The sequence below is a fragment of the Periplaneta americana genome, chromosome 1 (assembly GCF_040183065.1).
Source record: "Periplaneta americana isolate PAMFEO1 chromosome 1, P.americana_PAMFEO1_priV1, whole genome shotgun sequence".
NCBI classification, from domain to species: Eukaryota; Metazoa; Arthropoda; class Insecta; order Blattodea; family Blattidae; genus Periplaneta; species Periplaneta americana.
The window spans coordinates 216985489-217001108 of NC_091117.1; the positions used below are offsets into that span (position 1 = coordinate 216985489).

General features: G+C 36.7%; 1 protein-coding gene across 1 annotated transcript in view; it reads left to right on the plus strand.

Annotated features, from left to right (window-relative positions):
• Nucleotides 1-12631, plus strand: part of LOC138708139 (putative odorant-binding protein A10) — a 75972-nt gene extending 63341 nt beyond the window's left edge. The window contains exon 3 of the mRNA XM_069838365.1: nucleotides 9450-12631. Within this exon, the coding sequence (XP_069694466.1) occupies nucleotides 9450-9592 (143 nt within the window). The 3' untranslated portion in view covers nucleotides 9593-12631. The remainder of the gene's footprint in view (nucleotides 1-9449) is intronic.
• The last annotated feature ends 2989 nt before the right edge of the window (nucleotides 12632-15620 follow it).

The window sequence follows — 15620 nt, forward strand, 5'->3', positions numbered from 1 at the left end:
TCAATTCCAAACCCTGTCTGTTATCCTGAACTTTCCTAATGGCATATTATAAAGCGAAGTTAAAAAGTAAAGGTGATAGTGCATCATCCTTGCTTTAGCTCGCGGATTAGTTGTGATTCCTGAAAAGAAACGAACAACCAACTAAAGCATTGTTTTGTCCTCAGCGTACACTATAAGATCAATCATATTGTTCATATCTGGAGGACCTTTGTATTGAAAAGAAAACAGTAATTTTATTTCAACACTCGCTGAAGTGACGGTATTTTTTCTCATTGCTTCTATTTCACATTATTAAACATTTCACCCAAACGTAGTTTTACGTCTGGGACGTGAAATATTTTTCGAAATATCGAAAAATTCGTGTAACAGAACTTAGTGTTATGGAATAAATATTATACACAAATTACACAGAGTGATTTACATAGAACTAACGTATTTCTTTCTTTCTTCCTTCCTTCCTTTCTTCCTTCCTTCCTTTCTTCCTTCCTTCCTTTCTTTCTTCCTTCTTTTCTTCCTTCCTTCCTTTCTTTCTTTCTTTCTTTCTCTTTCTTTCTTTCTTTCTTTCTCTCTTCCTTCCTTTCTTCCTTCCTTTCTTCCTTTCTTCCTTCCTTTCTTTCTTTCTTTCTTTCTTTCTTCCTTTCTTCCTTTCTTTCTTCCTTTCTTCCTTTCTTTCTTCCTTCCTTTCTTTCTTTTTCTTCTTTCTTTCTTTCTTTCTTAACGAATGATGGTAGCCACAATTTGTTATACCTAAAATGTAGAGTATCTTTGGGAGATTACTAACCTCTATAGCAAATCTTGAAAATGATTTATTTATTCGGCTGGAAATTCACTTTTTTTTTCGTTGTTGGTAATCTATAGCATCTATTAGATGCTTTATGGTTGTGCTAACAGATGGAGTTACTTGTCAACAATGTGACGCTGAAACGTGTGTTCAGGTTACTGCCCAGCGACAGTCCTGATGTATTTTTATATTTGTGATGATTGGTTAATTAATATTAACCCGGCACACTCACAATCACACTCACATTCATACAAAAAATTCACTTAATGACCAGTTTTAACGTCAAATTAAGCAGGAGTTTTGATTCCCTGTCACGAGATGCGCAGATGTTTATTCTTTATTCCTTATTGTTGGCATCTGTTTTCGACATTTTGTTTTAGTCACTGAAAATGCAGCACACATTAAATCAACGGCTCTACCTTGTGAAGCAATACTGGATTACGAATTCAATTACAGCTACTCAAAGGGCATACCAGAGAGAAACACAATACTGGGACTCGTAAACATATTGGAAACAACTGAATCTCTAAATTTCTAAAAGAACAATAATTTTTGTAACAATAGAGAGAGAGAAATAAATCGTCCGGCCTTAATTAAGGATGACCACGAGGATCCGGAAATTAATAGCAAATAAAAATATAATTAATTAAATATGAGTATTGGTATAAAAATAAACTGTAATAATTAAGCACCACTGATTATCAATTATAAAATAAAATCTTAGAAGTTGACTTTAAAAATTATGCTTATAAATAAAAGATTTTATTTAAAATTAGCATATTCTTAATTAAGACCTTCTGAGTGGTATACATGGAATTGTATAATCTGCAGGGAATCTTTAAGAATTTGCGAGATGATTTTTTGAATTTCAAAAGATGATATTGATAATTGTTTTAAAAAATTATATGTAAATTTTGGTAAAGAACTCCGAGCACCGAAAAATAAACCTGTCACTGACCAATTGAAGAAAGGGATGATATACTGGGCACTAAGGTAGGGAATAGAAGGTTAATAAATGGCCCTCTTTTCCTGATCAACCTGATGAGCTTGGTTTAGATCTCTCTCCATGCGTATAGTTGGATCTATGATAATAGAATACAGAATAAAGAAAACAACATCTGCGCATCTCGTGACAGGGAATCAAAACTCCTGCTTAATTTGACGTTAAAAACTGGTCATTAAGTGAATTTCCAGCCGAATAAGTAAAGTATTTTCAACATTTGCTATAGAGGTTAGTAATCCCCAAAGATACTCTACATTTGAGGTATAACAAATTGTGGCTAGCATCATTCGTTTTGAAATAAATAATGAAAGATATATGTTAGTTCTATAGAAATCACTCTGTATTGTATACGACGCTATCAGAAATTAAAATCTTATCGAGATATAGACGTTCGACTGCGTAAGAACAATATCGATTTTTTGACATCCGATATATCTCGCATCTGATGATCTTCCATGTTTGACTTCACATTATTGTAGGACCTACATTCCAAGTTATAAAATTAAAGGCCCATTCACAATCAAAATTAAACATAACCGTAACATAAACACAGAAGTTTGCGCCCAGGCTAGCAAATGGGATCGATCATTCACAATGATTCACATAAGCATTGACATTAACATTACCGTAAGACGTTAACATGAAAGTTTGCAAACTCCAAACTTTCATGTTTATGCTTACGTGATTTGCAAACAGAACACAATCGTGGAGCGCTGAAGTATACGACATGGCGTCGTTGTTATGTTTCCATGGTTACCAAGTATGTTTGCTGTTATATTTATGTTCCCATCGTGAATGATGGTATGACTTCTTGATTTTACCGTAACGTTTACATTCTTCAGTTAACGCTTACGTTATGTTTAATTTTCATTGTGAATGAGCCTTAACACGTTCAAAGATATCGCAATATTTACGAGTTACCTATCCACTTGAATTCTATAGCACGTATGACGTCACTTTAACCGTGACTGCGTTACGAGCGAGCGCAGGACCAAGATTAGTGTGTGGACCGCTACCTTTCTTCCTCAAAGCTTGAAGGGTGTTTTATTCATGACACCAACAATAGACAGGTTGCTTTCATAGCAGCTAATGGGTCCTGCGTCCTCTGTCCTCGTCGTAGATTTTGAAGGCCTTTCTTCTTACTCGCAAAATAGGGACGGCAGTGTGTAGTTTATGATAGCGCTTCTTCACCGTGTTATAGTGTCTTCCGTAGCAGGTCCATGTGTCTTCTGAAGAGTGAACTCTTGCTGCGGTATTCCCTCCCTAGCCCAGATAACATGGCCGTCTAGCCTCCCGTCATAGTTTGAGACAATTTCACACATTTAACATGATTTTACGCAAGAACTACATATTGTTTGTTTTATATTGTGTATAATAATAATAATAATAATAATAATAATAATTATTATTATTATTATCTATATATATTATTTGAACTGGTAATGGAAATTACGGGAAAACGGCTGAACGGATTTTAATGAATGACCCGTCATGGCATCCAAGGATTTTCAGAAAAATAGTAACTTTCAGTGAAGCGTTAGTTTTTCTACATAATTTTCCTATTTTCCAAAATCCATCTTTCGTCGGTTTTGAGAACTAATTGCATTTCAGCACGGTCGTGATGTCAGAATAAAACAAAACACACACTACAATAAACAATAGGCTATTACACGAAGGCCATGACCTGCAGAATTGCTGACATATTTAAAGTTCAAATTCAATTACTTATTAAAAACTTCAAGACTTACTAAAAATAATTTACAGGTCTGATTTTGCGGTGTGTAATTTTCTGAGTACAGCTATGTATTGGATATTAAAATCTACAAAATTTGTGGTAGTTTGATGACATTATTACTATTAGAAGTGAAATATTATTATAATTAATGACATGGTATGACTATATTTCATTAATTGTACATATTAATGCTATATTGATGATATGAAAGTGAAACGTTTTGGGGTTATATAAGTATATGTAGAAAATGTCTTAAATTTGATCTTCATTTATATAATTTACTGAATGGTGGCTATTATATATATATAACTACAAAACTTACGTAAGATAATAATATTGTTATTCGAGAGATTGGAAAAATTACAATTCCTAAGGAAAGGTATTTACTTACTGATAAAATAAGAGGCCTACAAAATTTTGTAGTCTCCCGATCATTTCAGCAAGATCTCTTAGCAGGATAAAATGATATTACCCTCTACATTTCAAGCTCTACATGCAGCAGCTATACCAAGATGATGTGTCTATTGTTCGGAAGCATAGCAAATCTGACATTCTTTTAACTTTCACCTATAATCCACAATGACCTGAAATAGCCATTGCTTTACTCTAACATGGAAAACCCACTGATCGTCCTGACATTGTTACTTGTGTTTTCGCGTTGAAATTCAAAAACTAAAGGTGGTTAGGTTCAACAAAAAGTATTTGGCATAAAAAACATTAAGAGGGAGTATGTTTCATTATTATGGAAGCAAATAACTTTCAAAATGTTGGTACTCTTCATTGAAAATAAATCTGAAAAATTTTTATTTGAACGTCTAATGAACTTAGTTTGCAGCATTTGCTGCACAAGCCACTAGTTATATTAATTTTACAATCTTATACTAATTTCACGAATAGTCTAAAAACTTTCCTTTGGGCTGCCTCTAGTCTTGATTCTTCTCTTTTCTCTCTTTGTTTTTGATGTCCATGTTCCCTTTCCGAATTTTTAAATTTGTTTTGCTGTTTAGTGTCCTGCAATGTTAGAGCATGGGAGAGGCAACCAGGACATTACAAAATTAGTTTTATTTCATGTGAAAAACTAATCGCAAGATCTGTGCTAAAATCCATAAGCGGTTAAAATATGAAGGGGCGGAAGTAGAAGACAGCGAATATTTTTATAACAAGGTGGAACAAACAGGACACTTCTTCTGCAGAGCGAACATCGGCGAATATCGAACTTCGCCATACTCGACATATGTAGTTGAATTTTGATCGCATGTAACATGTTTTCCAAAATTTCTTCACATCGTGTCATTTACAAAATTATATTACTTTTATATTATTTTCTGTTGTATGTTATCTATACTTAAATTTGGAGTAATGTTTCCGAGATAGTAAAATTATGAAACTTCTTCAATTATAACACTATCTATCATTACTTTAGCTCGTTGGTTACCATAAGCGTGTGTGTGTTTAGGTTTTCACGGAGAATAATGATCAGAATTAGCAGGCAGGGTAGTAGCTAGAGCGCTGTACTTATAATCCTGTGGATCGGAGTTCGATCCCTGGTGTACCCCCGATTTATAACTTGTGTTGGGCAAGCCCGTGATTCTGGTAACACTGATTTTATCCGGGAGCATCAGTTCCCCTGTGGCATCCGAACAAATCTGCAACATCACCTCACCTCTCACACCTCACCGCACCTCACCTCACATCATCTTACACTTCAACTCATCTCACATCACCTTACACCTTACCTCACATCCCTCACACCTCACCCCACCTCTTACACCTCACTTGTTACCTCACCTCACCTCACATCACATCATCTTACATCTCACCTCAACTGTCACCTCACTTCAACTGTCACCTCACCTCACCTCACCTCACCTCACCTCACCTCACCTCACCTCACATCACATCACATCACCTTACACCTCTCACCTCTCACATCACATCACCTTATACCTCACCTCAACTGTCACCTCACTTCAACTGTCACATCACATCACATCACATCACATCACATCACATCACATCACATCACATCACATCACATCATCTTACACCTCTCACCTCTCACATCTCACTCCTCACCTCACCTCACCTCACCTCACCTCACCTCACCTCACATCACATCACCTTATACCTCACCTCAACTGTCACCTCACTTCAACTGTCACCTCACCTCACATCACATCATCTTACACCTCTCACCTTTCACATCTCACTCCTCACCTCACCTCACCTCACATCACACACCTTATACCTCACCTCAACTGTCACGTCACTTCAACTGTCACCTCACCTCACCTCACCTCACATCACATCACATCATATCATCTTACACCTCTCACCTTTCACATCTCACTCCTCACCTCACCTCACCTCACCTCACCTCACATCACATCACCTTATACCTCACCTCAACTGTCACCTCACTTCAACTGTCACCTCACCTCACCTCACCTCACCTCACATCACATCACATCACATCATCTTACACCTCTCACATCTCACTCCTCACCACACCTCACATCACATCACCTTATACTTCACCTCACATCTCACACTTCACCTCACTTCAACTGTCGTCCACACCTGTGGAGTAACGGTCAGCGCGTCTGGCCGCGAAACCAGGTGGCCCGGGTTCGATTCCCGGTCAGGGCAAGTTACCTAGTTGAGGTTTTTTCCGGGGTTTTCCCTCAACTCAATATGAGCAAATGCTGGGTAACTTTCGGTGCTGGACCCCGGACTCATTTCACCGGCATTATCACCTTCATCTCATTCAGACGCTAAATAACCTAAGCTGTTGATAAAGCGTCGTAAAATAACCTACTACTTCAACTGTCACCTCACCTAAACTCACCTCACACCTCACCTCAACTGTCACCTCACCTCACACCTCACCTCAGCTGTCACCTCACCTCACTTCACCTCACGCATCTTACACCTCACCTCACCTCAGCTGTCACCTCACCTCACTTCACCTCACGCATCTTACACCTCACCTCACCTCAGCTGTCACCTCACCTCACGCATCTTACACATCACCTCACCTCACATCTCACCTCAGCTGTCACCTCACCTCACTTCACCTCACGCATCTTACACCTCACCTCACCTCACACCTCACCTTAGCTGTCACCTCACCTCACTTCACCTCACGCATCTTACACCTCACCTCACCTCACACCTCACCTCAGCTGTCACCTCACTTCACCTCACGCATCTTACACCTCACCTCACCTCACCTCACCTCACCTCACCTCACCTCACACCTCACCTCAGCTGTCACCTCACCTCACTTCACCTCACGCATCTTACACCTCACCTCATCTCGCGTGTAACAGACCAGCTTCCTATGGTGTACATGAGCAACGACTGTTGGTAAATTGATTGATCTACACAACTGCCTTGTTATGACGAAAAGTCTTGTCTTCGTCATTTGTAAAAAAAAATCAGAATTACTAGGCTTTTGGATATATTATTCTTTCGTGCTCTGATACTCGACATTTCCAACGTTTCGGAACTACATACAGGTTCCATAATCGTAAGACCAGAGGGGTCGCCTACTCTGTTGGACTAGTTACGCCTGGCTTGTCCGTTTTACTGTGCCTCATTTTGATTGTTTATTTCATGTTTATTCCGGTGCACAGGTATAAATACTGACAGTTGCGCCTAAAATTTTGGACAATCGTAACTTAAAATGATAGTTTGCTTTTAGGTAATTTAAATAAGCTGAATTTTAAAGGATGGTTGCGATTCAGTCAGAGGTCTCTGTACTCAGAAGGGAAATTTCACAGTCATTATCGAGAAATTGTCCCTCAGAGACAGCTGCCTGTAGAATAGGATCGATCCACTTCCACTGGTCTTGAAATTTAAAACGTCAGTCTGCAATAAAACAAGTCGCAGTAATGACTAAAATTCTTCCTTAAGAGAGAGAGAGAGAGAGAGAGAGAGAGAGAGAGAGAGAGATAAAATCTATTTATTGCAGACAGCTGGCTACAGAAATACTTGATCAAATAAGATCTAGCATTTTAAATAGTTGAATAATACAGTAAAAATAGCAAACAAAGACATTAACAATGAATTAATGCATTAAATTATACAGAACAATAATTGAATAATGGCTAAATTTGAGAAATTAAGAATATAAATGGTGATGAATATAATATTATAGAGTCTTTTAGAACAGAAATTTAGGTACATTTTAAAGGAGAAGCTGGCAATTCATGTTTAAAAAAAAAACTTCTAAACAGCAGCTCTTGCTCGTATTAGTAATTCGATGACCTCCCAATTACTAATCGTAATCATATACCTGTTGGAGAGGTCAGGAATGTAAGGTTCGTAAGTTCTCTTCTTTCCTAAAACAATTTCTGCTGTTTGTTAAAAGAAAGTTTCCATCCTGATAGTCGGATCAATAATATGTGCACATTTTCTATGAAATTCGATTGCAATTACGTCATTACGTTTACTTGCTCCTTCTACAGAATATAGTGAACTTCTTTATTTACAGTAGGTCAGAGTTCATTTTCCGAAAGACATCAACAATCATTTTTCCAACAGTATTGTGCCAGACAAATCGTAGTAGCCCATTCTTTGGACATGACCCCAAAACATGACCTAAAGTTTCAATCGTTTTACAGCCAATATGGCAGCATACCTTGGGATCTTCGAGAAACAATTCTGGCTGAAACTGTGTTGGTGTTCAATTTAACTACTGTCGTCCATTCAATAGAGTATTAATGCCTTCCCTCGGTTTCATCCCACAATCATGGATGACTACTATAATAGGATGCGAAACTTACTGAGTTTCCCGTAACTCATGCTAATGTAGAAACTGAGCTTGCTGCCATCTGTTGGACGGTGGAGAATTTCTTACATCTAGCAGCGCACCAAGTAGCGAAAACGAAAACTAATTACTCTAAGCATTTAGCAGCGCACCTGGTGACGAAAATGTTAAACTATGCAGAAAATGTTCCTTTCCTCCCGCCCTCATCGATATTCTCAATTAACCCAATTTAAAATAAAACATTTACATTTTTATTTCTCACACCAGCTTCCATTGAAAATTCTTACCGGAGCCAACAGGAAGATAAAAGAGACGATCTATTTTACACTACCCAATTAAAATATAACTAAACAGAGACAGAAAATAAAGCAAAAGGTTAGATAATTGGGATTGTGTTCTTTGGGTATTTAGTGTACAGCGCAATGGATAAGTCTGCAAGAATTATTTACAGTAGATAGTTCAATTTATTATATTACTATTACTTTAAAACACATTCAACAACACTATTTTTACAACGTCCATAAACATTACTGTTCAACATACACTGCTTATACACACACTTAATATCACTTTATGTGCACTCATCAGCAAGTTTCTGTCTGCCATCTTGTCTTCTCGAGCATCGACTGTTCATCTCGAACGAATGGATAAATACAGAACTCTGGGTAATCTACCCAACACGTAGTTCTAATGTTCACCACCCACGGCGTCGGGCGCTGATCGTCTTATTTGAATCCCCTTCCGTCAGATGGCGCTGACCGCAGTTTCGCATCCTATTATAATATTCATCCATGCCACAATTCATTGTATGTAATAGTTCTCCAAAAAGGGCAATAACTTTAATCTAATGGCGTAGTTTACACTATTACATAGAACTGACATTCGTGGTGCATGAATTTGTAATCCCAGATGATGGGGAAAATTTAATTCATAGTAAATAAATAAAAAAAGTACTAGATCAGAAACAATGTGTATAGAATGTCTGAATGCACTTTAACTTCCTGCAAATGGAGGACGGTAGCAATTAGTAGTTAATTTCCTGAGTATGTAAGGATAGCTTGCTATGTGGCTTAAGTTTCTTATTGCAGCAGATGGTAAACACTTTGTGTATTGTGTATGCTATGTGCTGACAGATAATTCCGTTTCATTTCCGCAGCTCTGGCGCCACTTGTTCTGAGGGGTTCCTGCCCCCAGTGCACGCCCGACGAGATGCGTCAGATCCAGAGAACCCTTTCACACATCCAGCGCAACTACCCCAAGGAGTGGAGCAAGATCGTCAAACAGTATGCAGGAGCCTAAACTTGCTACAGACACTTCTTGTGACATCAGAGTTGTTGGAAAATAGCACACTGTTTCGCGTACCGATGTCAAGAAAACATCTGTGATGTTTAGTTTGTGTTGTTTCAGTCAGTTTCCGAAGCGTGGTGCAGCTTTAAATTTTTTTTTATCATTCATACCATAAATCATAGTACACATTAAAAATGTTTACCAGAATAATTGCTCAGAATTGTTTCAGCATCCACACTATTATATACATATAACTTACAATGCATACATTTTATCTTTCCACGCTCGCGGAAATGGAGTGGAAGCGGCAGTGCACAGCGAGCTGCCCGCACGTGGTCCACATTCAACACTCGGTTATGAGTTAAGAACACACGATATAAACCGTAAAAAGGAGAGTATTTTTACAATTTTAAATTGTGCAAATGTTATAAAATGCTTTCCTTTGTTAAAAGTATTGACAGATAAAAAGTATGCAATGTATATGTATATTTACATACACCTGCATGTACAGAGTGATTTAAAAAGTATTTGAGAGATACCAGGTGAATAAGATATTACTATTTGGAGCAGAACATATTATAAATACCTTTTTTTTATACGGCATCGTTTCAGAGAATTATAATTTGAAAGACGGTGATATTTATAATGCGATTTCTATCACATGGGGTTGCTATTACTTAATTAGGATTCTAATAACGTAAGAAGAATATTAAAATATTATTAAAAAAATTGCTATTGTTAGAAAATATCGACATTATGGCACTGCAAAGCGAAGATCTGTTTTAATTTGTTGTCCTCCATCAATAGTCATGCACACATGGAGCATTGTCGAACAGCTGTTGTGACACGTGTCAATAGATCGGGTTCTTGACAATTGACCTAACGTAACCCTCTCTAGAGTCATGGCATTTGGACAAGTAAAGAAAGGCTGCTATACACTATATTGATATCGTGTGTTAGAATATTTGAACGATAATTATTTCGGATTCTAATAAAGTTAATGGATTTGTTTATTTATATTCTTCATTCAAAATAACGTTATCTATCATCACCTAACATCTCACAAATACATTTTGAATCACCCGGTATAATGATGCTTTCTTCAGTTTCTGTACCATAAGAATTAGTAAAAATATTCACTGTAAAATATTATCCCTTTTTCAGGGGAATTAATAATTTTTTCTATATTCAACTCTTATCCCTAAACCAAAAATTATCTTTCCAATTTGTGATATAAATGTTTTAATGATTTTTAGTCTTCGAATAGAAGACTTTTTGGACTTTCACAGACAACTGAGGGCTACCATATTTTATTTAACAAAAGCACCTCAGTTCAGTTCCTCACTGAAGTTTACTACGCCTATGCCTATTCGTATTCTGAATAAAAGTGCAATGAAAGTGTGATCGATTTCCAGAGAAAATCTCACAAATAGGATAAGACATGCATTTATTTTCATCTGATCACATCAACAAAACGCCGTGAATGCTACTTTATGTTCGACACGCAAAGACGAATGCAGGGAATATACAGGGTGTCTCAAAAGTCTCCATACATAAGGAATATCAGTTCAAAATATAAATGTCACATAATCTGCTCAATATAATAGCTTCCGAGAGTCAAGCACAGGTCGATGAGTGTGTTCCGATACAAAAGCTGCATAAGTCCGTCGTCATATGACAGGCATCGACGATAAGGGCTTGCAGATGAAGGGTGTTGGGAAAAATAAAGAAATGTCAATTTTTAGCGATTTTATGGCAAACATCACATTCTATAGGTGGCAACTGGGACTACAGAACTGTCAAATCACAGAAAAAAGTGGAAATGTTCGTGTAAGGTAATGTTGAACGTTTGGTACACTGATTAAAAGCAAGAAATGTTCAGGTATTAAAACTTATTTTTCCCGATAACGATGTTTCGTGGCATTCTCTGTTTTCATCCTATATCTTTTAGAGGTTGAGAATCCCGGGTTTTCCCCTTGTAGACCTACAACTTAAGATGACCCCAGAGATAAAAATCAAAATGTCTGAGATCTGGAGATCAGGCTGGCCACATTTTTTTGAACTTTTATTTTCTATGTATGGAAACTTTTGGGACAGCCTGTAGTATGTTAAAGCCTTATAATTTTAAAATTTAAAGCAAATTAATGTTTTACTTTACATCAAGTACATATATTACGGTCAGGGCTTTGGAAACAAACTTATTGTTGCTTCGGAATTGTTAACAGATACCAAAATATTGCACTGAGATGAGAAAACCGGTGAATGTATTTAACTTGAAAATATTTAATTAATAAAATTAGTACGGAACACCAAAAATATCTCTAAAGAAGATAATTAATTTGAAATTATTGTTTCACTTGTAATGCATTTATCAACAAAACAATAAAACTTTTTAATTTGTACTCTATATTCAATTTTATCTTTTGTGTATCCATGACATTAAATTTTCTCTTAATGCATTCTTGCAAGTATTGTAATTTACCGTTAACTATGAATAATAGACTACAACACGAAACGTGAATGATTTTAAAATTTGTAATGTGGAATGTGATCTTCATTTCAAAGTGAAAATAACTATTAAAAATTATGTAGGCTTACGGATTTTAATTATAGCACTTAAAACTATTGAATTAAGAGAAACTTCAGAATAATTCAGTCCTCACATCCAAAGTTTTGCGCTATGGACACAATATATTCTATTTGGCATAAAGTTATGTCTAATTGATACAAGAACACTGCTTTTAGAATCATGAACTCCAAATTCAATTTGTTTCAACTACACATACTACACTTTATCTGTAAATGTAACTTACCAAAGTTTATTTACTAATAAAAATGCACTCTATAGCTGCAGTATGGATTTTAATAGTAGCCTTAATTACATTTACAGAATATTATAAAACAGTATTGATTGAAGTACTCGGTGTTTTGCATTCTTGTGATTTTATACGTTAAGCAATTTTGAATGTTGTATCAGTTTTATATTTTAAAGGGTATTGATATTTGTTATATTTGTTTCAACTTGTGTGAAATAAAATTATTTTCAATACATTTATGCGGTCTTATATTTTTAGTTATTTTTTCCATTTCATTTTTCATGCTGCAATTGTTTGCTCGACTCTGGTTTGTCACCAATGCACATTGTAGAACTTACCATCTTATCATCTGGTTTGTATGATATCGAGCCTCAACCCAAGATATACAGGGACATCATTTTATTTTTACTAACATTTTTAATATTAACTTGCCTATACCTCTGGATCAACGCCGTTTGCTATCCCCTTCCACGACTGGAGTTCGATGATACTGACGTAATATACAAACAAATCACTTTACTAGGTATAGGAGGGAAGAAAAGTAGTTCATCCATTTATGTAAACTAGGAAATATTGCGCTTTTGAGTTTAATCATTTTCATTATGTTTTTGTTTAATCAAAATACAGTACAGTATTAACAATGAGTGTTTTTACTCACGAACTGAGGTGTCCATGTGGACGTATTCATTATACAGTGTATATTATACTGTCTACAGCACATTAGCGTACAATATAGAGAATGAAGTTAAATTGAAAAATAATCATAACATGGATATTTAAAGACATTTCGATACAGGCTTCAGTTCTAATGTGCATATTATCGCACTATAGCATATTGTACTTAATTCCAATTACCAGTTCTTCGTACTAGTAACTCAGGTTGAAATAATTCTGTACCTACTCTATAAAAGAGTACGTTACGTACTGTAAATTCTATCTTCACTTCTGCCCGAAAAGATAAAATTACTCAGACATACTATCTACTGTCCGTCCAAGTGGTTATGTCGTAGGATCGTAGAAAGGAGGGAAATCACGTGACAGTTAATTACTTAACGAGGCCCTTTTATTTAAGTTATTTTAAACAGTTGTATAATATTACTTAGACATCCAATTCCTAACAGAAATTAATGTTCTCAGAAAAGAGCTAAGACAGCCCAGCCACTAGCTGGCGAATAAAAGCTCGTTGGGGAAACCGGGATACGACGTAGGCAAATGACAGTACCTGTGCGAAAATGATTGAATATTGAAAGCTGTTTCGTCACTGGAAAATGCGAACATATTTTTGGAACGTACTGTGGCTACTATGACTGTATATGCGGTCTTGGATCTGTGTGGAAGACGGTTGAAGGGTGGGAGTGAAGTACATTCAAAAACTCAGGTACAATAAAAATTGAAGTAAAAATAAAATGTTGTCCCTGTATAAGATGTGAAATATACAGAGTGTTTCAGAAATACTTTGACAAACCTTGGGGACATGTTCCTTCACCAAAACAAGAAAAAAAGTTAATGTAAACATATGTCCGAAAATCCTTATTTTTTAAATGACAGACCATAATGAAACATGTTAGATATTGTCAGCTTCGTAGCAAGTGTTGCAACTTTAATCAGTTCAGAAACTCATAAGAATGATAGTTTACGTTGAACGCGTTTCGAGGTGCAATCCTACAACTTAACTTAAGTTTGTAACCGATAATAATATTCATTATATATATATATATATATATTATTTTAATGTACCGAAGTATATATGATATTTCCATGCAGATATTCTGCGTCATCATACGACGAAAGAGTAATGGAACGGAGAAAAATTCTCTCCGGCGCCGGGATTTGAACCCGGGTTTTCAGCTCTACGTGCTGATTCTTTATCCATTAAGCCACACCGGATACCACCCCGGCGTCGGACAGAATTGTCTCTGATTAAGTTCCAACTCTTGGGTTCCCTCTAGTGGCCGCCCTCTGCACTACGTCATAGATGTCTATGAACGCAGGACCGAAGTCCACACATGTGCTGAGGTGCACTCGTTATGAGTGACTAGTTGGCCGGGATCCGACGGAATAAGCGCCGTCTTAAATCACGAAGTGATTTACGCATATCATATATATTATTTTAATGTACCGAAGTGCATATGATATTTCCATGCAGATATTCTGCGTCATCATACGATGAAAGAGTAATGGAACGGATAAAGCATCAGCTTAGTGGATAAAGCATCAGCACGTAAAGCTGAAAACCCCGGTTCAAATCCCGGCGCCGGAGAGAATTTTTCTCCGTTCCATTACTCTTTCATCGTAATATTCATTTTGTTAGATAATCGAATGATGTTATCGATACAAGTCTGCTGATGCATTCGTTGTATCCTAGATGGCTATGTGTTGCTAAGGAGATTTGTTTACTACAGTCATTTGTCATTTGAATATTTGTTATGAGTTTCTGAATTGATTAAAGTTGCAACACTTGCTACAAAGCTGACAATATCTAACAGATGTTTCACTATGCTCTTTCATTAATAACTAAAAAGAGCAATAGACCATCTGGAAATCTCAAATTTGAAACTATTTGTATTTTGCAAATCAAGATTTCAGGTATAACTCCCTGTAAAGTTGATTTGAATAATTTCGAGGGAAAAATTGTTCCGGAGCCGGGTATCGAACCCGGGACCTTTGGTTTAACGTACCAACGCTCTACCACTGAGCTACTCGGGAACTCTAACCGACACCGATCCAATTTTTCCCTCTATATCCACAGACCTCAAAGTGGGCTGACAACCGTCGAAATTATTCAAATCAACTTTACAGGGAGTTATACCTGAAATCTTGATTTGCATAATACACGTCACTGTTCGTTAACAGAAAACCACAATTTAAGTCACACGGAGTTAGTGTGCACTCGAAGTTGGTTGCTTGACGGTTGTCAGCTCACTTTGAGGTCTGTGGATATAGAGGGAAAATTTGGATCGGTGTCTGGTAGAGTTCCCGGGTAGCTCAGTTGGTACAGCGTTGGTACGTTAAACCAAAGGTTCCGGGTTCGACGCCCGGCCCCGGAACAAATCTTCCCTCGAAATTATTTGTATTTTGATATCTAATCGGCGGTTTTGCCATTTAAGTTGACGGAATATTTCTTCCAAGATGCAGGCAAATGATATTGACGAATTTATGTATCGAAAGAGAAGAGAAGAGAAGAGAAGAGAAGAGAAGAGAAGAGAAGAGAAGAGAAGAGAAGA